At 38.0% G+C, this 22849-nt stretch overlaps 2 protein-coding genes across 2 annotated transcripts in view; both read right to left on the reverse strand.

The window, feature by feature from the left end:
• Positions 1 to 22849, reverse strand: part of LOC136252145 (ubiquitin-like modifier-activating enzyme 1) — a 571137-nt gene that overhangs the window by 498477 nt on the left and 49811 nt on the right. The window contains exons 18-23 of the mRNA XM_066044535.1: positions 14457 to 14653; positions 14009 to 14073; positions 13291 to 13336; positions 13092 to 13235; positions 12964 to 13038; positions 12723 to 12786 (exon numbers count right to left, since the gene is read on the reverse strand). Of these exons, the coding sequence (XP_065900607.1) occupies positions 12723 to 12786; positions 12964 to 13038; positions 13092 to 13235; positions 13291 to 13336; positions 14009 to 14073; positions 14457 to 14653 (591 nt within the window). The remainder of the gene's footprint in view (positions 1 to 12722; positions 12787 to 12963; positions 13039 to 13091; positions 13236 to 13290; positions 13337 to 14008; positions 14074 to 14456; positions 14654 to 22849) is intronic.
• Positions 3162 to 8705, reverse strand: LOC136252738 (ubiquitin-like modifier-activating enzyme 1). The gene is made up of 8 exons (XM_066045306.1): positions 8621 to 8705; positions 7478 to 7534; positions 5857 to 6023; positions 5640 to 5726; positions 4456 to 4560; positions 3908 to 4009; positions 3752 to 3852; positions 3162 to 3398 (listed from the first exon to the last, which is right to left on the reverse strand). Exons 1-8 carry the CDS (start codon positions 8703 to 8705, stop codon positions 3266 to 3268), a joined length of 837 nt encoding a protein of 278 aa, XP_065901378.1. The 3' UTR covers positions 3162 to 3265.

Below are 22849 nucleotides of genomic sequence, written 5' to 3' on the forward strand. Positions count from 1 at the left end.
CATTATGATTGTGGAAATCAACGTTGAAACCGGGTCACTACTGCTGACCCGGATGACCCGCTGACCCGGATGACCCACTGACCCGGATTTGACCCGGATGTGACCCAGATTAATTAAAGCCGAGACGTGTTTCGGCTAGTCTCGAGCGAGCGAACGAGTCTACATTTTGAGCGTTCGATTTGTGTTGAGTAAATATTGCAACTTCAGCCTAGCTGTAGGTTGAAGACCAAAAAAAAAAAAAAAAGGTCTTCACCTACTGACAATAGCTACCCCCGCGTATGTTGTAATGCGATAAGTGGGCGTGGCTCACGAAAGAGCTACGCGATAGCGTTTATAAGTTTCCACATCGTCAAACGAACAATTTCGTTTCTCACGTGATCCAATCCGGGTCAGACCCGGATAAATTGTAAACCAGGTCAGACCCGGATGACCCGGAGAAAATGTGACCCGGATGACCCGATCCGGTTTCAACGCTGGTGGAAATTCATTACGATTACCATGGAAACCATGACTAGATCACGTGATCAGCTGGACTACACACTTTAATGATCATCTTGTGTATTTACGAGATGCCTAGTTAGTTCAACTACATGGCTTCTATCATGTCCACATAGCATAGCTATCTTGCAACTGAACTTTATTAATATCCTGTCTGGATTCCAAGTGACTTTTCAAAGTTCCAATACACTGTTTGCGGATACCCCTGTTTGCTGTCCTTATACAACCCATCTCTAAAAGGAAACACCCCACCACCATTGAGAGTAGTGGTGTGCGATATAGGATATTTTCCTATCACGATTATTGCACACAACATATCACAATACGATATATATCACGATATATATCACGATATACAACTCATCACTCAGCTAGTGTATTTACACTGATGACACTTGTAGCAGTGATGTACTAGAAGTTCAATACAACATAGTACATGACTAGCATACAACATTGCAAGCTCTTTTATCAAAAAAGTACAGTGTACAATGACATCTTGGGTACATTTTTCACTAAATTATAGCTAAAATCTATACTTTGGCTTATATCACGATATAAAGATTCTATATTGTATCACAATATAAAAAAATTTATTACGATATTTCAATATATATCACATATCGCACATCACTAATTGAGAGTTCCGACTGCCAAAAAAAATTTGAACAAGAAATCATGTGACTGCTAATACATCGACATTCCGACGCATGCTGCTAAGTTAGTGAGTCGTTAAACGTCAAATTAAATGTATAACTAGTCATAGAAAATCCTGGGAGGAAGAAATTGTAGGCGTGAGAATACAAATGTTGGGTGTGAGATTGAAGGTCAAATCATGAGAATCATGCCTAAGGTGTGAGAGTCGGAGCCTCTGAAACATTCATATGTTCAAATCGTGCATAACATCAGTTGCAAAGACAATGCAACTTCCTATACAGAGGTTTTGAGGTTGCTTGACACCGATTTCTTCGTGCATGTGCAGTGAGCAGCTAATAAAATTTGAGTGATGCATGCCAGTTTGAATAGACGATATGCATACTACATTATTTGAAAGAAAAATGATCAATTAGGCTTGCGCGGTGCCAAGTCTCAACGGTGACTCATTCTCGTGAATCCCATACAAAAGTATGGGTAGTGAATACGGCTCAGATAATAACTCACCACTTGAGCTACGGATGCAGCTTCTCAATTGCAACACATTATTACTTTCGAGTTAGAGGAATTTGTTGTTGAAGAATCGTCCGTAGCTGGTCTACTGTAGACGCAATGAAGCTATTTGGACTTTTCCCCATAGACCACAATACATTGAGTCAACGTTTGTGACGTGTTAAAGAATTACATGTTTATTAGAATATTTACGGTACCCATATCGTTTATTCCATAAATTTTATTGGCTATATTAGTTACCAGTACGTAATTTGTTAGCACCAACCAGGGCTCAACCCAGAATATTAAGCTAAGGGGGGCAAATTAAACCGCTACAGATTCTAGGGGGTCTGGGGGTATCCTCCCCAGGAAAATTTTGAAAATTTAGGTGTAATTTTGGTGAAATTTTATTGTGATGCCATTGAATATTGACCATTTGATTATACAACTTTGGGATCAATTAAACCTTTTCATCTCTCAAGGCTTTAGGTATAAGCCTGGGGGGGGGAGCAACTTGCTAACCCAGGGGGGGGCCTGTGCCCCCCTCCCCCTAGATTAACCTCTGCCAATAGTAAGCAAGCAACTGCAAAACCTCTGTATTCGAACCAACAGAAAATATTAAAGATAACTAAGCGCTTTTCCATTCGTAAAGCAAGCTATATACTGTACACGCATGCGTAAAGGCCACGCCCCTTGCATAATACCGTAGAGGGAAACTTTGACGAATTTGGCGATTCGCTACAAATTCGCCAAAGTTTAACCGGCCAATTACTCGTAGCACTTGAGGTTAACATTTTCATAGCTACAAATTGAACTTGAATTCGCCAAAGTTTATTTCGCCAAATGCGATTTAGCTTGCTATTCGCCAAAGTTTACCCCCGCCAAAGTTTCCCTCTATGCGGTACTTCAAAACCACGCCCATTACACCCTGAAATTTCGTAGCATTCTTACTTGACTTTGGGATACGATCAGTTTCGCTTCCGCGCATCACCACCATAAAGCCATACACTTTCTCGGGATGCATGATAAGAAACACAGCACGATTATGCGCACTAACTATACTACAGATTATCTCACTTTACTCCAATCAAGCGTCCAAAGTACTTGTGAAGCCTGCTAGAAATTTTGAAATATCAGTTTTCCAAAGTTCTGCGACAATAACAAGTGAAATTCACGTGCACAATATTTCGACCAATCAAAATCATTCTTATTTTTGAACTTTAACCTGTAATTAAGTTTTTGCGCGATAAAATTTATATTTAAAGTAGAAGTCACGTGCAATTACATTTTGAAATTCAGAAGCTATCTGATTGGTTGAAATCTTGTACACATGAATTTGGTTGTCTTTTGTTGTCACACAAGAACTATTAGAACCTGTGACTTCCACTGAAAAATTTGCTGATACGCAAAACCTCAGTATGTGTAATACAGTAGCTAGACTTCAATCAGGACATCTTGATCCACTATTGGTTAGTCTATATTATATATCATACAGGTTCCCCCTGCAATCATTTATCACATAGTGTCTAAACAGCATTCTGATTCTTAAAAACAATAATAATAATTTAAACATCCTATAGTGTTAACTAGTACACACAACACAGCAGACAAGATGATCCAGTTACTAACGGAACTTGTACTTGATGTAGGGCACCTCAACATCTTCACCATCCTCACCATCACAACAGATCTCAAACACAAAATTGTTCACATATGATGGAATCTTCTTTGATACCTTCTGAACCACCTCTGTTAACCTGTAGGAGGGGAACAAGGTGTGTGATATGGTGGTGGTGTCCATTAAATAGAATGATATATGTACAGTAACATTACGACTATGGATATCACCCATTATGTGACAGTTGGCACATCCCTAGATAGCTAACTCCACCAAGTACCCTGCTGGGGTGCTGACCCACTGACCCAAAGTCTACTAGAGTACCCACTAACACAGCCAGCTGGCTGCTACTCCAGTTTCCAGTTCCCATTAACATGGATGGAGCAAGTTTCCTGTTCCAAGGGCACTTTTAAGACATCAAATCTGGGACCAATGCAGTAGTCAAAAGATTGGAGCATCCAGAGAAGAAAATATACATGCACATGCACTCACGGCATTGTAAGACGTTCCTTTCTCTCCTCTGCTTGCATAAAGAAGGAATACAACATAGACACTCCCTGTGTTACCATGGTGATCTCTAGTTTATGTGTATTCTAATAAAATCAAACACCAGATAATCACTAAACCATTAGAATACACTAGACACACCTTAAAGTGGTCAATGAGATCTTGTAGAGTCATCTCTGAACCATCCTCCTTTTTACTGTCCAGTTCAAAACGATCCCACAGATTGAATTCCTTGTCATTGTACTGTGAACCAAACAGTAATATCACGGTAGGCATTAGTTGGGGTAAAACATATTACCATATAGTAGAAAACTTTGGAGGCATAAAACATTGGCAAACTGTCCATTAATTCACCACTAAAGTTTTCAGCTGCAAAAGTACATTTCCAGCCATCACTAGCTAAAGCCAATGTGTAGTCACACATGACAAAACATGGTGATTACTAAAGTATCACTGTATTTGCCAATAGCTATAGCCAAGTTTTATGCCACTAAACTGTCCATATATGGTAGTAACCACACCCTGTGCATAATTTAAATAATGGGGATATACATTTGGCAAATGGTTGACTGTTAATATGGCTGCCAATTATTGACATTCTTTACTGATAATTAGAATTATGACAAATAAGGCAGGACTCACCATCACACCACTAATATGGTATACTACTAGTACAATTTTCTACCTACTTTTTTCTTAGGAGCAGGAACTGGTTCAGTGAAGGCAAAGAACGGCAGAGCAAGATTAATGAAGCCATTCTTGTATGTGTCGATCTTCTCACATTTGTTGATCAGCTGAAATGGAATACAACAGATACATGATGGTATATTACAAACTCAACAGATAGGCAGACACTAACTTGTACACTACACACAGAAACAAACACACCACACACATACAGTTATATGTGTACACACTAGAGATGTAACAATATACTGTACTGTATCATTAAAATAGTGATACTGTACTGATGATGCTGTACTGATACAAAGTCAAATTGTATCACATATTGTGATATATTGACATATCGTGGCCTGTTAACTTAGACATGTGTAAGATTTTAATGGCTGACAATAAAATTATTTACATTGTAGTTAAACTAAATGGTACTGATGCCTCTTGAAGAAAAATAGGTCCTTAATAAACAACATACACCAATGTGTAGACTCCACTTTATATTGTCACTGAATTGTGATATAGCAGAGGCAATTACTGTATAGTAAAAAAAATTTGGCAAATTTGGTGAATAATATTATTACAATCGCCAAAGTTTTATCCACCAATTATTTTTAGCAATCACATGAGCAGATTATGTTGAAAGGATGGGTATTGAAGTATCGTGACAGGTATTGTAGGTATTTCCCCAAGCGTTCCTTGTAATTGTCACAAGGTTCATTGTCCCACAAGAGTTCACGAAAATCTAAACATTGCTCTCTACATTACAAGAACGAGTGAATAATGCATACACTTGTACGGTAGCTACCACTTGAATGCAACATCGCTACGTGCAAACAATTAAAAGACTTGCTAATTAAGAGTTGCGGCTACCGTTTCCATCGTCAGCCGTCATCCCTCAATGCAAGGAATAGACTCGCGATCAAAACAGCTGCCACACCTCTTAATTGGCGAGTTGATAATCACTCACGTGTAGCTATGTTGCATTTGAGAAGTATAGTTTGTGGTAGCTAAAAAATTCCAGGTTAAGCCCTGTTTGCCAAAGTTTTTTTCGTCAATTTTGCAATAGTGGGTTTTCGCCAAACTTTTTACCACCGAAGTTTTTTACTATATGGTATATCAATACGTCTACACACTGCATTATTGCAACTCAGCACACTTGTACACACACATAATATGTACACACAGACAAACACACCTTATACATCTCCAAACACACCAACCCAACAACCAGTGAGGTAGTAGTAGCAATAGCAGGAATGATCCTACCAGCTATCAACTTGCTCTGTACAGAGAATAACACAACAATTAATTTATAATTTACAATGTACACTTCCATGGTAGACCTCTTGAATAAAACATTGGTCCCAACTCTCAAAGTACACAAAAGGAGTCCCCTATACATGTTACATTACCTGATGTTTATCAGCCAGTGTGATGCCATAGTTGGTGGCCCTGAGGTTGGATGCTGACACAATAAAGTCCATATGATAATTAGTGTCATCATCTTTCTCAAACTCTTCAGGGTACATCGTGACCGGTCCAGGGATAGAATCTGCCACTTGTTGTAATTCCTTCTCATCTGATAATATAACAAGAGGTCATGATATAATACAAAATTAATATTATGTACTCTTGACAATAGTACAAACACATATTACAAGTACAGATAAAAATTTGGAATTTCATGTAAGAGTAGGGACCATAGCACATCGATAAAAAGTACTGAAACAAGTTGGAGTAGTGCATGATATTAAATCACAGTAAAACAATAAGAAGTGTTATATCCCTACTGTGTATTTCCATTATGGTATCTTGAGCACCAGTACTGCCTCATTGTCATCAGGGAAAATTGAGGCTGGTTTTTGGGTGATGTTATTTCGTGGGCCACGCCTACTCCTTTGTGGTCCCTCCTCAGTACTATCATACTGTATGATATAGTAGACCTTCAAATCACCATGGTGTCTGACAATTAATGATAAGTAAATTGTTTGGACAATTAACCCTTAAACCAGCATAGTCCAGAAAACTGGATCTAAACTTACTGAATACGTTTGCCTTACACTAAGTGCTGTAAATTTCGATGTGTACATCCTATGGCTATGCAATTTACATCATTCTACTTGTGATGTAACAACGATTAAAACAATACCTAGGGTTTTACCAAACACTAAACGGTGAGACCAAAACTAGCTGTGTAAGCAACTTACACAAACCCTTTACAAAATTTCATGAAATGATCCATAACTTGATGGTGGTTGTTCCCATCACCTTGAAACAAGTTCCATTAGTTTTGCTATTAAATTTTCTATCAGGCTATATATGACTCACGTCAGTAAACTCACAATCAACGTAGCAAGACTTTTAAACATGGAAATGCAAGTTGCTGTTATTCATTGCTTCATAACAAGTAAGCCACTGTAGTTACAGTGTTCATTTAGACTCCTCCAAGTAGCCCAGTGAACAGACTTTCAATCGATGTGCAATCATAGGCTATAAGAATCAAGTTATCCCACCTAATGTCACCATGCATGCCTGTATTGTGTAAACAAGCATTGCCCAAAAGAATTTTCCAGTGTAAGAAGCAGAGTATCATTTGATAGATTATACAGCTACAATAATAAACACACTCTCACACTTAAAAATACTCTTATTGAACAGTTATTTCAATGAGAAACACTTGTAGGCCATTCAAGTGCCAAGCTACCCGACCACAAGCAGCTAATTGCCTTTAGTACACACATCCAGGCTGTGTTCCAAATAACTGCAGATTCATGTAATACTGTCTCAACAGTCTTCTTTAAAATAATAAATTACAGTAAACCCTCGGCTATCCGACCCATACCTTTGTTTATCCAAAATTAAAAGTATTTTTAATTACGTGCATGTTTTATTAGAGTATTTCAACAGAACTCTGTACATAAATGTATTGGCTTCAGTTATCTAAACACTTTTATCATTGCCGAGAACAAAGGGGTTCAGATAACTGAGGGTTCACTGTATACTATATCACTCAAAGCTCCACCCCTCAATTACCTGTAGCAGCACCAGATGAAGCAGCAGCTTCAGCTTCAGTAGTATCTATCTTAACACCTACAATGAACACAATGGATCATGACACATGCTCACACATTCATATGAACACAGACACGACACAACTACATACATGCACACGTGCACACTAGTGTTGTTTTAGTTAACTATAACTAAAACTAAAAGTACTTTTAGTAAAGCAAATATATATTAGTTAACTAAAACTATAACTAAAAGCAAATTCATATTATAACTAAAACTAAATCTATAACTAAAAAACAGCAGAAAATTTTACTAAAACTAAATCTAAAAATAAAAAGAATTAAGAAAGATAACTAAAACCAAGAGATTTTCTTATGCACAACTAAAACTAAAACAACAAAGACAATATATAACCATAACTAAATCTATAACTAAAATGAATTAAGAAGGATTACTATAACTAAAACTAAAACTCTTTACTAAAACAACACCATGTTGCTCAGACCACTGCACGTATAAGTTCACATATGTTCTACAGGTGGAACAAAGCACAGAATGAAACTGTACTAGTTATAGTTTGTGACCTGATGGTGGTTCAGTAGCTATAACTAAAACTAAAAGTACTTTTAGTAAGACAAATATGTATTAGTTAACCAAAACTATAACTAAAAGCAAATCTGTGACATAATCAAAACTAAATCTATAACTAAAATACAACAAAATATTTTACTAAAACTAAATCTAAAACTAAAAAGAATTGGAAAAGATAAAACTAAAAGATTTTCGTATGTACAACTAAAACAATTTTAGAAATGTTACTATAACTATAACTAATAGATTTTCACATTTTTAACTAAAACTATAACTAAAACTAAAACTAAAAAGGATTGGAAAAGATAAAACTAAAAGATTTTCGTATGTACAACTAAAACAATTTTAGAAATGTTACTATAACTATAACTAATACATTTTCACATTTTTAACTAAAACTATAACTAAAACTAAAACAACACAGAGAATATAACCATAACTAAATCAATAACTAAAAGGAATTAAGAAAAATTACTATAACTAAAACTAAAATTATTGATGAAACTGACTATAACTATAGCTAAAACTAAAAGTCCTTACTAAAACAACACTAATGCACACACAAACACAAACCTGATGTGGGTTCAAATTTCACTAGCTGAACTTCGCAGACTACATCATGGATGTACTTGCGATCATCATTGGCTGAAAATGACATGACATTAAATGTCAGGATATTGTCTCATAGTAATACACATCCCATGACCTCATACTACAGTTATGTCATAGTTGAAGCACCAACGTTTATGTATATGGAAAATACAGCACAAGGGGGCGTGTCAAGAGGCTAATAGCACGAGGCAAAGCCGAGTGCTGTATTTGCCTCGAGACGCATAGAAAGATTAGGTAGAATAAGTTTGGATAGTTTTAGTGTTTGACAGTGTCACACATGTGATCCATTGTGCCATCTGTGTGGGGTTGTTGCTTCAATTTTCCATGTCAGACTATCAGTAAGTGTTCATGTTATACATTTCTAGTCATAGAACCAACTGGTAGGCTAATTTTAGTGATTTTCAATGTCATGCACATGATCAACTGTGTTGTTTAAGTGGGATTGTTTTCATAACTTTCCTTACATAACGGCACTGCATAACTGTACTGTATTTGTCTAAGCGTACTGTATTTGCCCAATTAGCTATCATTATTATTATTACTAGGCCGGGGCAAATACAACCAAGTACAATCACGGGACAACCTACTAATGGGGCATGTACAAACAGTGCAGGTAGAAAAGATGCACAGTAATACAATTCTAGAGGAATTGACTGGCACATATACATAAGGGATGTATTAGCAGACCATGGTAAGATTGGGATAAAAGCAGAATATTTCAACTGTCTGTCACTTACAACTGATATCTGAGTTATGTATATATTTAACATGAGCTGAGTCATTTGTACTAAAATGATCACATGATGCCATGGATATGCTGCAAGACCAAAAAAAAAGGAGAACAAAGAGCATTGCCGATGGCGGCAGACTGTAGCTACATATAATAATAGCAGTTAATAGCAAGCACAACCATGCACATAGCAATTAACAGCCTAAGGGCAGATTTTGTGTATGTTGTTTGTTCTCTCCATCAGCGTTCAGTATGTGGGATGCAATTTGACAGGGCCCATATCAGTGATCAGTCTGGGAACTCCTGGCACTAAAGGAGAGCTATGCATCATCACACAAACTTGCCAGCTGGAAACTGCACCTTCTTCGCACAATAGCCTGCCAGGTGAGGCTTTCTCCCATCCCATACACGAGTGAAGGTAGCCTTGTTACGCGAGACTGAAGAAACAAGACTATCAAAGTGTTTTAACCAACACAAACTAACCTCCAGCGATTAGTAGCAACTTCCAATCATGTTGTTTATTGAGCAAGGGTAGCAACCACTCGTCTTCCAATCGAAAGAGTCGCTGTCACCCACTTTCAAACACAAATGAACAGCAGTTCGGGTGTCTAGAATCCGCCTGATCTATTAATAGTAGGCATCACGTGCTAACTGTTTTGGTCGGCGTTAAATAGAATCGTTGTATGTTTCTATCACCTTCACGATAACACCCGTCCATTATACGATTGTCTCTTCATACAACATGAATTCTATTCCCGGTGAGTGCGAAGCCTTAGGCCTTGTAGTTTTCTCAAACATTATTTATTTATTTATTATTTATTCATTATTAATTTATTAATTCATTCATTCATTCATTATTAATGACGTAATTTTAACCACATTTCGTATTATCTTTAGTACTTGGTTGTATAATAATTGGTAAAAGGAAAGATAAGTCTTATAAAACTAATCTCAAATATATCTAAATAAAATCAAACCGGCGGTCATACAAAAATACATCTAATTTAGTCTTAAAGATCAGTACATTAGGTGCAGATACAATTTCGTGGGGTAAGGTGTTCCAATCATTGAGCTAGCCACATAACTGTGCTGTATGACTCAAACAGCACAGTTATGCAGCTAATCGGTACAATGTGTGGAAATACAGCACACGGCGGCACTTTCATCCTCCTACGCAAAGTACAATAAGTATATGTTAAAGCATAGCTGCAAGTGCTATATGAAAAATAAAGTACGAGTATTCAGCCGCAAAGAGTGCTTTATTGAACGAATAAAGCACTCTTTGCGGTGCAATAAAGCACTCTTTGTGGTCGATGAAGCAGTTGGCCGGCTGAGAGTGTACTTTATGAAAGTTAAAGTACACTTTTCCCTTTGATCTCGCCCACGCAAAGTTCTATAAGTTATAATTAAAGCATTGCCGCCCGTGTGTACGGAAAATACAGCCCAAGGGGGTGTGTCGAGAGGTTAATACAGCACAAGGCAAAGCCAAGTGCTGTACTTACCTCGAGACACTTCTCAAGTGCTGTATTTTTCATACACACAAGCATAGGCGGTGCTTTAAGTGTTGTTATATTGTACTTCCTGGTCATCTGGCTTGGAGCGATTTTTTCTAGTATTCAAACCACTGCAATTAGGATATCAGTAAGTGTTTATATAATCTACTTCTAGTCGTAGAACAAACTAATAGGACTATTAGTTTGGCTAGTTTTAATGATTTATAATGTCACACATGTGATCAATCATGCTGTCTTAGTGGAATCATGTTTAAATAGCTTCGTAATCAGACGATCAGGAAGTGTTTGTACTTCGTAATCAGACGATCAGGAAGTGTTTGTACAATCTATTTTTAACCATAAACGAACTGGTAGGATTAGTTTGGCTGGTTTTAGCGATTTACAGCATCTTGCACATGCTGTCCCAGTGGGTTATTTTCATAACGTTTCTTAAATAAATTCCTGTAATGTATTTGCCCTATTAGCTGCATAACTGTACTGTATGACTCATACAGTATAGGTATGCTACTAATTAGACAGAACAGTATGCAGCATCGCTTTGATCCTCCCATGCAAAGTACAATAAGATACAGTACATATACATCATACCATATGTTACAGCAATGACATGACTACCACATGTAACTTTCAACATGGAAAACTATACAGGTAGAGCTACCCAAGGATGAGGGTGAACATATCAGGCAAACCACAAGTGGCTGTAGTGTAACTATTACAATGTTATTTTTATACTACTCCATCATGTGCCAATAAACATTTTCTCCATCTAAATATTTTGCTCATGACGAATATAGCCGCCTCTGTAGTTCTACAATACAATTCGAGCATGTAAACCTGCTGTTGAGTAACTCTGCTTCACCAAGGACCACTGGGTCATAAAGCTAGAGTCCTGCTGGTGCCATCAACTGCACTGAGCTTGAAGTACACATCATGGTATCCTCAAATGTAGTTCAAACAAAACATGTCCAGAGGATGACTATAATCTGAATTTGCTAGTTAGTTGACTGCTTGATAACTAATAATGGACGCCCGGGCATGGCACGCAAGGGGCATGTATTTTACCCATGATTTGGCAAATTTAAAGATAAACAATGATATTAAATTTTTGCTTGATTTGCCAGAGCTTCCCTCCTGTACAGTACAAGCCACAGGATTTATTGAAGGGATACTACAATGGTTCTTAGATACATACTAAACAGTTCAGGGGCGGATCCAGACTTATTAAAAGGTGGGTTCCACTCTGGAATTGCAACTTCAAGTTGAAGACCAAAAAAAAATAAAAAATGTCATCATCTGCTGACAATGGCTGCCCCTCACCATAGCTACCCTCACCAACCATAGGAGGTTGGTCATGCGTCATCATTCATCTCGTGATCTCAAAGGAAGGGTTGAACTAATTCAACCTTCATACCTCTTAATATTCTAAAGGACGGATTGTATAACCATACCAGAGCGTCCCAGTAATAATACAAGCCTTCTCAGTACAATGCACTGCTTTTCTAGCTGTTAAACAAGCCTTAACACATAGAACAATGCTTAGTTGCATAATTTCACGTCATAGGATTATGACGCGTGACCAACCTCTTCTGCTCACCAACTATATTTCCTTATTTATAACTACATACATAGTCTGCTACACTGCTCCCCTTAAGAATACTGTGACTGCTCTATTAGAGTATCTTGACCTTGACTGCTCTATTAGAGTATATCTCGAGAAAGAGAGGCTCTTTCAAAAGGGGGGTTCCATGTAACCCCTTGAACCCCCCCTGGATCTGCCCCTGAAGTGTGACTATAATTCAAATCACAGTGGTAAACTTACGTTTTATCCCATAAATCTTAGCAAATAATATTGATGCAGACACTATAAAGTCCATGTGTAAAGTCTACAGTGATAAGAAGACATGTAATAATGGGAGTACTGCCATGAAAAAACTTGTTATATTTCAGGTCAAATAGATTGTGGCAAACTTCACAAAAATGATGTATAGTACATTTGAAGCAGTTTCATGACCGTAAAATATTTACAGATAACTAATATCACATACCAATACATTACTTACCTCAGTGGGGTCAAAAATAATTGGTTTGGGGCATCTTTTGGGACTACTCCAGAAGGTTTGACCAGATGAAGTTACCTGAAGAGGATAACATTATTACAATTGATTGTGGTGTTTAGTTTACTGCTCACATGATCTGCTGGGAAGTTAAATAACAAATGAGAGATGGTATTGTAGTAATATTCCTGGAACTGATTACGAGCCCATGCTATACAATCATCAAATGATCCCGGTTTGTTGACTATACTGGACTTTAGCTGCTGGAGTATTTCCATCTAATGCACACCACATGACATCATTCTGTGTAAGTATCATAAATTGGGCACTAACCGGCTGCATTCCACTCTTCATTGTCTTATTAATAAACTTAGGATCACTAAATTTTAAAAAAAGTTTAGTAACGAACATACACTTTTCACTGCTACTACCCGTATATGTATGCAAAAAACCATCTTAGCAACTGTAACAGTTATAGTCTTATGTAAATACAAACAGCCTGAATAGAGAGAGAGTACCTTTGTGCACAACAAGCCAATGAAACTACATTATCACTGAACACACAGCTAGTGAGGTATGGTTAATGTACACTATTCCATGAGACTTGTAGACACTGATTAGTTATACAAGTCACTGCTTGATAGTGTGACATGTTGTAGCATCACTATTACACACTGATCATGTGTGGGGATCATAAGATGTGTGACGGTATATGATGCTGGATTACAACACAACTACATATTAGGAAACAAAGTCTCTCAATGTAGTTGCGTTCCGTGAGCAATACCAGTTATGATGATCCAACCACTCCATGCAATTTAAATAAAGTATTGTAGCCAATGAAATTGTTACCTTTATGTTAAACAGCATACTAGTCTTGTGCAGACCAAGGCAGGTAAGGTAAGTCACAAAACTAACAAAATAGTCAAGTGTATGATATATCATGTGTGTGTAAGCTCTAAATGGAAGGTTACCATGGAGATGAGACAAAAACAACTCAAATCACTAGGGAAAAAACTTCAATGGTACTAGTACAACACACATCACCAACCTGGCATGCTGGTTAGCATTCTGAGCTGGCTGTACAAACAGTCCTTCAAAAGTGTCCCTTGCCCACTACAGTAAGAATAATAGCAATAATAGCATACACTTCATGTGTTCTTCCCTTAATCTATCTGACTCTAACATGGCCAGAAAATATAAAATGTATGGCTTAACTAAAGTTGCTAAATTGCTCTAATAGAACAAACACTATCTTCAACAGCAAATACTCTAATAGAACAGTCACGTTCAATACAGGTTTGTCACTGGCACAGTATCACAACACAGTTTATCTAGCACTCCCTCAATCACACACTCTGTTTGATGAAGAAAGGTCACTTACCTACACCACCCTTCACTATTTTAGCAGCTAACAGGTTCAGATATGTAAGCACAAGATGATCAGGTCATCGTGATCTCATAAATCATTTCTAATATAAGACACACGTGCTATACACCTGTGGTGTATGGTGAATCTCATTGGGGAAGTTCTTCAGGGTACCAAGTGGTATCTTATTGTCAGGAGGGTCTTGAGTGGAGGAGTAACTCTCAGTCTTGTGGGGCAGGACAACTTGTGTGTTCCCCTTAGTACCCAGTGTACCTGACTCTAACAGTGGCTTGCAGTAGAACACACACCTCCTGTCCATGTAGTTCCCTGTAGGAAAAGTGTACAAGTGTATCAATTGTATTGTATCAATAGACATTTTCAGTATTTTATAGAACTTTGCGTGGGCGAGATCAAAGGAAAAAGTGTACTTTAAATTTCATAAAGTACACTCTCAGCCGGCCAACTGCTTCATCGACCACAAAGAGTGCTTTATTGCACCGCAAAGAGTGCTTTATTCGTTCAATAAAGCACTCTTTGTGGTGCAATAAAGCACTCTTTGTGGGCAATAAAGCACAGTTGCCCACGTGCCTTAGTGTAGGCTAATAGCCTACGGTACGACTAATCACCCAAGCCGGTGAAGGCTGATAGCCTCGCCGCGCTGAGTGATCAATCACCCCAGCCGATACGAGTTCCACCACTGGATTGCTTTTATAGACATACCTAAATGCTTCGATGATGGTTGGGAGAAGATAACGTTGCTGTTACGTTTGTTAATGTAAACGGACAAGTCCTGGAGATATCACGGAAATACTTCACCATGTGACTCGCAATAGAATCGATTGTGGGTTGCGAGCAAAACCTGCCAAAAGACACAATGAACGTCTACTATGCCAAAGTATGGTGAAATACGCGTGAGTTACTTTGTTAAACTAGTTTGTGTGCGTTCAGGCCGCTAATAGTTCGTGCAACGCTTGTTAGTTACGAATCCTAGTGTATGGTGAAGCTACACGACTAGAAAGTTCCATAAATCATTTAAAGCATAGCCTTGCTCGTGCTATACGAAAAATAAAGTACTCGGCGCTTGGCCTCGATGCTAATAAAGCACTCGGCGAACTCGCGGCTATGCTTTAACATATACGTAAAACATTCTGGGAAACACATGCTCTCGATATGTGCTGCATTTAAAGAATTTAAGATTTCTACATAATCATACCTATGCTCTGCAAGTGGAACTATAAATGTTACTGGAGAGACACACTTCTCCAGAAGACTTAAAATAATCAACCCCAAAAGCCATTCCACAACAAGAAATACATGTGTATAGTCTCTTTAAGTGCTCTGATCTGAACACTTCGAAAGTTGCTGGAGAGACAGATTTCTTTAGAAGTCTTAAAACACTAAACTTCAAACTAACCAAAAGCCATTCCGCAACAAGGATACCTGTAGTCTCTTAATTTGTACAGCCAAAAGCTGGTAATATGACACCACCACTAACACACATACGCGACTTCTACATTTACACTGTACAAATGTGTATATCACACAACACTAAATAAACAAAAGATTTTTTCTCCAACTCGGCTTTCCATTAGAGAGAGAGATAAGCCAACAAAGTCACATTGCCTGAGGGATGGCGTTTGATGTGGTGAAGGTTTCCATACATATATAGATATTACGTGGGGAGCATTACTAGTACTACAAATGGCATAAATGTTATATCACAGGTAGTTAGTTAAGAGATAGGATATCAATGAAACAAGGAAAACCAATGGCAACACTCACCAATACACACCATCTACTTACATACACTACATGTTCTGGAATACCACAAGCGTGCATTAACTGTTGCCATCTATCTCAAAATAACAAATCAGATATACATAGAACCTTTCATTTTCTTAAAACATGTGTTTATGGTACATAAGGTTACTTACTAGCAACAACATTGTCCAGAGCATTTGTGACTCCATCAAGTGCCTCGAAGAAGGCATCATCGTAAATTTCTTGTGTCAGTTAAGTATAACAAACATACAGCAAAACTGTATATACTACATAACACAAACATCAAATCACTCAGTGATATGGGATGTCAATCACCCCCACACTAACACAATTGACAATTACATGATATAAAGTGTGTAAACATCACATGTACATTACAGTCATCATTACTAGAGCACTTAACTGGCCTCTGATCTGATCACACTAACCACACACATGTACAAGATTATAATGTGAACAATTGTTTACACTGTGAATCACGAATCAGCACACCTTGACAGGATAAACTATTGAAATAAGTGAACCATGAGACTGCCAGTAAGTAACGGCATAGATACTATACCAATAACATGGGATTGGAAGCTCCGTTTCGCGTGCCGGCACTCCTCGTTGTACCGGAAGTAATAAATTTGACGGTTGAGTCATGTCATTAGTTATGTTGCAATCTTCGTTGCTATGCTCTATTATCACAGGACGGGATTTGGCTTTGTTCCATGACCTGTAAGTTCGTCTGTATAAAACAAAGAACTGTAGTTGTTACACTAAGCCACACTCGAATCACTTAGCTTTGCCATAATTCCAGCAATTGCCTGGAGGACGCTTAGAAATACCCGAAACAGGTACACAAACTATGTGACTTCTTGTTTGGTCAACACTAAAAATCTTCTGGAAAAAGCATTGAACTGTACCAACGCGTAGCACAAGCCATTTGGAATTGTCTGTAATTTAATGCAATTCCATTAGTTTTCACTGTATGTCTTCAAAGACTTGGCAAGTACAATATACGGTTTCGTAGTGTTCCCCAATTTATGTTGTGCTACAAGACAATTTGAGCTTAATTGCATAGAAATACTAGCTCATATATCATCCTATACACTTACCTTGGTTCTTCACTACCCTTAGCTAAGTTGGTATCAAAATAACCAAACTTTTGTAGCCTTCACCAACTGAAAGGCAAGTCTGTGAAACTACGAGGAGTGCTTATTTGGAATGTACGCATTATATTGAGTCTGCGAACGGAGCTTCCAATCCCGTGTTATTAGTATAGTATCTATGGTAATGGTCACAGCTGTTGTTGTGTAATTTACACTGACAATTTCTACATCATTTACACCATTTATGTGCATTACTACACTGACAGAATCACAAGTCCACTTTAAAAAAACAGCCCGCAAACTACTGATGTACATACAGAAGATGGCCAGTCCAGTATATGCACAACATAATGACATTTCTTGCCAAACATATGATGGGTTTCAGTCACCAGGTAGCAGTACCCAGATGGCTTTGTACACAAAGTTTGAATTATCATGAAATTTTCCGACCATTGAAGATGGTGAATACATCATAAGATCACACAGTAGAGGAAACCTGTTTTTCTGATGCTGCCTGGTACCTGGTGTCATGCTTGATTATAACAGCATCAAGGTTACATCACATAGCAAATAACCAAATATAGTTCCTTGAAATATATAATCTCACAGTCACCCACAAAGCACATGTATGGGTGTACTTACTGACACACATTGAAAATGATACTAGCACTGAATGGTCAGTTTCTATTACATCAGCTGGTTAAAAATTAAATTTTTCTGAAATCACATCTCTGTTAACAAGCAACTAGACACACACACTGTACCCTACAACTCTTCATTTTCCATTTAGCAAGTTACGTTATGAGAGCTGAGTTTGACATTAACAATATTTGCTCATTTTCAAAATAAAAATACATATATCCAGCAAGAATGCAGACCACCTCAAACAACAAACTACCAATTTGACTGGTTAATAGCTGCGGCTTGTATAATAACCACTCCCAAATAGTAGCACTCCACAGCCTAGAATTATTGTCATAAGAGCCACCCTTGGATAAGAGCTGCAGCATGTATCTGAATATGCTGGTGCAAATGTTGATAAGACACGTTTGAAGCAGAAACCAGGCAAAGGAGTTGCTTTAATCCAGGAAATAACATTTTTGAGAGAAGTTAAAATGAATGATAGTATTGAAGGATGATTAAACAAGGTCAGTCCAGATAAATGCTGTGGACTACTCCCATAAAAGCCCATAGTAGCACAGTAACTGCCATCACATAGTGGCCACAAGGTTTTCTTTGCTGAAAGCTATAGTAGCTGTGGCTATTAATTTATTTAAGTAAACAAGACTGATAACAACAATGTTTGTTAATGCAACAAAAACCCAAGTGATGATTGATTTGCACCTACACACTAATGCAATGTGTTTTCAGTAGGCACCACATAAACTTCTTTAGACTAAAGATTATTGATCAGCTAGCCCACACTTGTAGGATGATCTAGTGCACTCCTCCATTTGGTTAGTGAATGACTTGTTATCAACTACAACCCACAAACCATACACTATTAGGAGATACCATCACAACCATCACTGTACAGCGGTTTATGTGAACCTTGCAAAAAAATACTGAACCAAGCAGTGCATGCGTAACCAGTATTTTAATATGGTGGGAGTGCCTGTGTTGAATGTGGCGGGTACACGGGTGTCTGTCGCTGTTGTTCCTCACGGAAATCGGCAGTTCTCTTCACGTTCGGTAAGTAGTATGTAAAGAATGAAATATTGTTTGAGCAAGTATAGGCACAACTGAAGTCAGTTGAGAAATATTCATGTTTTGTTTGTAGGAACCACTATTCCAGCCAGCCCCAGAAATTCGCTATCACATGAAAGTTTTTAATGGTTCTAGAAGAACACCTCAGTGTGTCAGGGATCTACATCGCTACAAAGGCCAGTTCAATTCATTAGCAACGTTACACCATATCTTATGCACTGAGTTGAGTGCTGGTCTTCCACCTAATTATAATGTTGAGGGACAAATCATTCGAAGAGGTGGCTTACCATTGATCAGGATTTGAGAGTGATGAATGAAAAGTTTACAAGTGGTGATGTATATCTGTGGTGTGATGCACAACAGTCTGATTCTCACTGTGAAAGCCGTGCATCCAGTCGTGATTCGAGTGATCATGATCGGTCACCTGTAAAAAAAATCTACAAAAAGGTATGAAAAGGAGGAGGAAGTTGACAAAACATTTAAAGCTTTAAAACAACAGCATGGAGAGAAGTATTCAGGACCTCAACTACAACTGTGGGCAAGAATGATTGCAAACGGACTGCATGAAAGCTTAAGTGATCCACCACAGGTGCCTATGATAACTGGTCATGTTAAAAAGAAAGGGCAAGAATCATAGACAGAAGCACTTACTGGTGCTGCAGTAAGGCGTTTTCTTCATCACTTGTCTATGGTAGTCAACCTTCTAATACAGCATTGTCACCCTATAAAGCTGCAGAATTGTGAATGAAGCATCTTGAGCAGCTTAAGTATTTACAACAACTTATGGAAGACAGAGTATTGTCAGAAAGTGAGTTTATAGAACAGAAGGAAGTGATACTAGATGCTCTTAGAAATATACAGTAGATAAACTGGACTGCGTGTGCTGATCAGTTTTAATTTTGTGATTTTTATTTATTTTTTTGCATTTAGGACACAAATGATCATATACGTAAATGCTTGCTGTAAGAATTGTTGTGTATATATATGCCTGTTGTAAAAACTGTTGTGTGTGTGTGTGCTTGCTGTAAGACTTGCCATGCATATATATACACTTGCTATTGCCATGTGTTTGTGTATGCTTGTTGTAAGACTGTTGCGTGTAAGACTTGTCATGTGTGTAAGTATATATACGTATGCTTGCTTTAAGAATTCTCGTGTGTATACGCTTGTTGTAAATGCAAGTTGTAAGTCAATAATAAATCACACTATCTTTAATCCATTGGTTACAGTCATGTACAGTTGTAATTGAAAATGCTGCCAGTACTATATAGTTTAGGGCTGGGGGATAGTATGAACATATCGAAATATTGGGACAGTATCGCTATCGGTATCGCCTATCATTAGAAAAATTAGTATCGGACAGTAAATAACATGTAAAAATACGTAGATATTACTGCAAAATGTTTTTAAAAATAATATTTGGGAGCAAAAATAGGCTGTTTTGTCTCTTAGTGAAAACATATCCATAAGTAACATACCTACTTGCATATCTCTTTGAAAGTGATAAGTAGAAAATAGGTGAATATTCACTATCGTTGTGCTTTCGTCTATCGTGAACAGTGTCTTACTATCGTTCGGACATTGAAAAATCCACTATCGCCCAGCCGTACTATAGTTTGTATGTTGATAACTTGTGCTAGCTTCTCCATTACTTTCATTTCACTCTTGACTTTAGAAAATGTTTCTTCTATTGAATTAAAATCAGGTGAATATGGGGGGAGGAAATGCACAATTGCCCCCACTTCTTGAATCATCTTCACAGCTTCTTCACAGTGGTGAAATGCACAGTTGTCAAGAATGACAACACTGTGTGGATTCCTACCATCAAATGGTATCAAATGAGGTAGAAGGACCTCTTCAACAAAATCAGTGTAAATGTCTCCATTCACATTACCAGACACAACCTTGAGATCAAGCATGCCATTCACTGACATAAAAGCTATTGCAGACACATGCTCTCCACACACAAGTAGTTTCTAGGACATAGCAGATTTTCCACGTAAAACTATATCCATACTTTCTTAAGCTGTTTCTCCTGTCACAACCAGTTTCATCCAAGAACACCAATATTTCAGGCTCATAACTGGCAACATCACATACAAATTGAGCCCATAAATCATCATCTTGTTGAGCAGCTACCATTCTTAGTTTCTGACGACTTAAATTCCTTCCCTTGAGGAAATGGCATATAGATGAAGACCAAACTTCAGTTCCTGTGATGGCAAGAAGCTCTGCTTGAATCTCTCTTAAATATATTCCTGGGTTACTGAGTATAGTGTGAAGTATGTAGAATTCAAGTACAGGAGTTAACTTCTGAGCAGATCTAGACTTCTTTGCATACTGGTTATCCACTGACCCTGAATCTCTAAACAATTTCACTGTTCTCCACACAGTGGAAGCATCTACATTTAAATTCTGGGCAATTGTTTGGTACCCATGTCCAAATACTTCCCTTTGCCAGACCATCCGCCAGCGTAAATCGTCACTATAAGCACTACTTCGTTTTGTTTCACAGCTATATGCCATATCAAATCAAAGCAGCTACAGCATAATAAAAATGCGCATACGTGCAGTTTAAATCCGAGTTCGCGTTTTTTTTTGCAAGGCTCATGCAAACCGCCATACTTACACCACATGACCACTATACTCCCACACTGGCCTCTATATAGCCAGCAGTATTGACCACTGATTAGTCATGGTTCCTGCAGGACTACCATGTGGTTAGTAAAAAGTGTATCAAACACTCAGTTTGGTGTTCACAACACCACAGTTCTTGAAGTGTACACTGCATATTTGTAAGTGCCTGTAGACCACTTGCCTATGTTGATGTGTAGAAATAAACAGTGGCAGGGCTCAACCCAGAATATTAAGCTGGGGGGGGAGGGGGGGAAGTAAGTGGCTTCGGATTCTAGGGGGGTCTGGGGGCATGCTCCCCCAGGAAATTTTTGAAAATTTAGGTGTAAATACATATACTCAATTTTGGTGAAATTTTATTGTGATGCCATTGAATTCGAGTATACAACTTTGGGATCAAGTAAACCTTTCCATTTCTCAAGGCTTTAGGTATAAACCTAGGGGGGCCAATAGCTAACCCAGAACCCCCCTCCCCCCTAGATTAACCCCTGACTGTGGTGCAAAACAAACCAGTGCTTTGTTTGATTTACAATTACTACCACACCTTTGTATGTTTGTGTCTTGTTTAAGTGTGTTTACATCCTGCCATTGCCACTACACTCCTTGAGATGGGGTCCACATGGTTTTTAGTTCACACACACACACGCACACAGTACGCATGCACACACACACACACTTCTACTTTCTAGACCATTACACAACCGAGGAATGAAAAGTACTGCAGAAAAACATAGTAGATCTATTCCTAAAGGTTCCACTTCTGGTTCAGAAGTATACATGTGGACTCATGTACTATGGAGTGAGTCCATCTTGATCTTCCAACACTATCACCTCTACATGTGAGGATAAATTTATCCAAAGCATATAAATTGGGTGTATCAATTTTGTACAAACCTTTGTAGCAAACGTGTACAAACATTACACAAATAAAAGCCAAACAAAGGTGTTTTTGATCTTAGATGAAGCAACTCAAGTGCTCCTAGTCCCAAAACAAACACACACACACACACACACACACACACACACACACACACACACACACACACACACACACACACACATTACACAACTCATACAGAGAGAAAAGCACCATACTGCCAAGGGCTTCTTTACACAGTTTATAACCAAATAAGGAAGGATATAATTAATATGGTCACATGTGACAATTGTTGGGTTCACATGACAGCCAGTGTGTGTGTGTGTGTGTGTAAGTTGCTAAGTGACCAGTGAAAATTCACTAGCCAGGGAGAGTTTAATAAAGATACTGAAATAATGTTTTTACACAATTCTTTTATTCACAAGTAAA

The sequence above is a fragment of the Dysidea avara genome, chromosome 4 (genome assembly GCF_963678975.1).
Source record: "Dysidea avara chromosome 4, odDysAvar1.4, whole genome shotgun sequence".
Taxonomy (NCBI): domain Eukaryota; kingdom Metazoa; phylum Porifera; class Demospongiae; order Dictyoceratida; family Dysideidae; genus Dysidea; species Dysidea avara.

Excerpts from the sequence above, each read along its gene's own strand:
- LOC136252738 (XM_066045306.1), bottom strand. The coding sequence starts at position 8,705 with ATGTCATTTTCAGCCAATGATGATCGCAAGTACATCCATGATGTAGTC. Across the intron at positions 3,853-3,907 it reads ATCTCATTGACCACTTTAAG|AATACACATAAACTAGAGAT; the intron begins GTGTGTCTAGTG and ends TGATTTTATTAG. Across the intron at positions 3,399-3,751 it reads AAGGAACGTCTTACAATGCC|GTTAACAGAGGTGGTTCAGA; the intron begins GTGAGTGCATGT and ends CCCCTCCTACAG.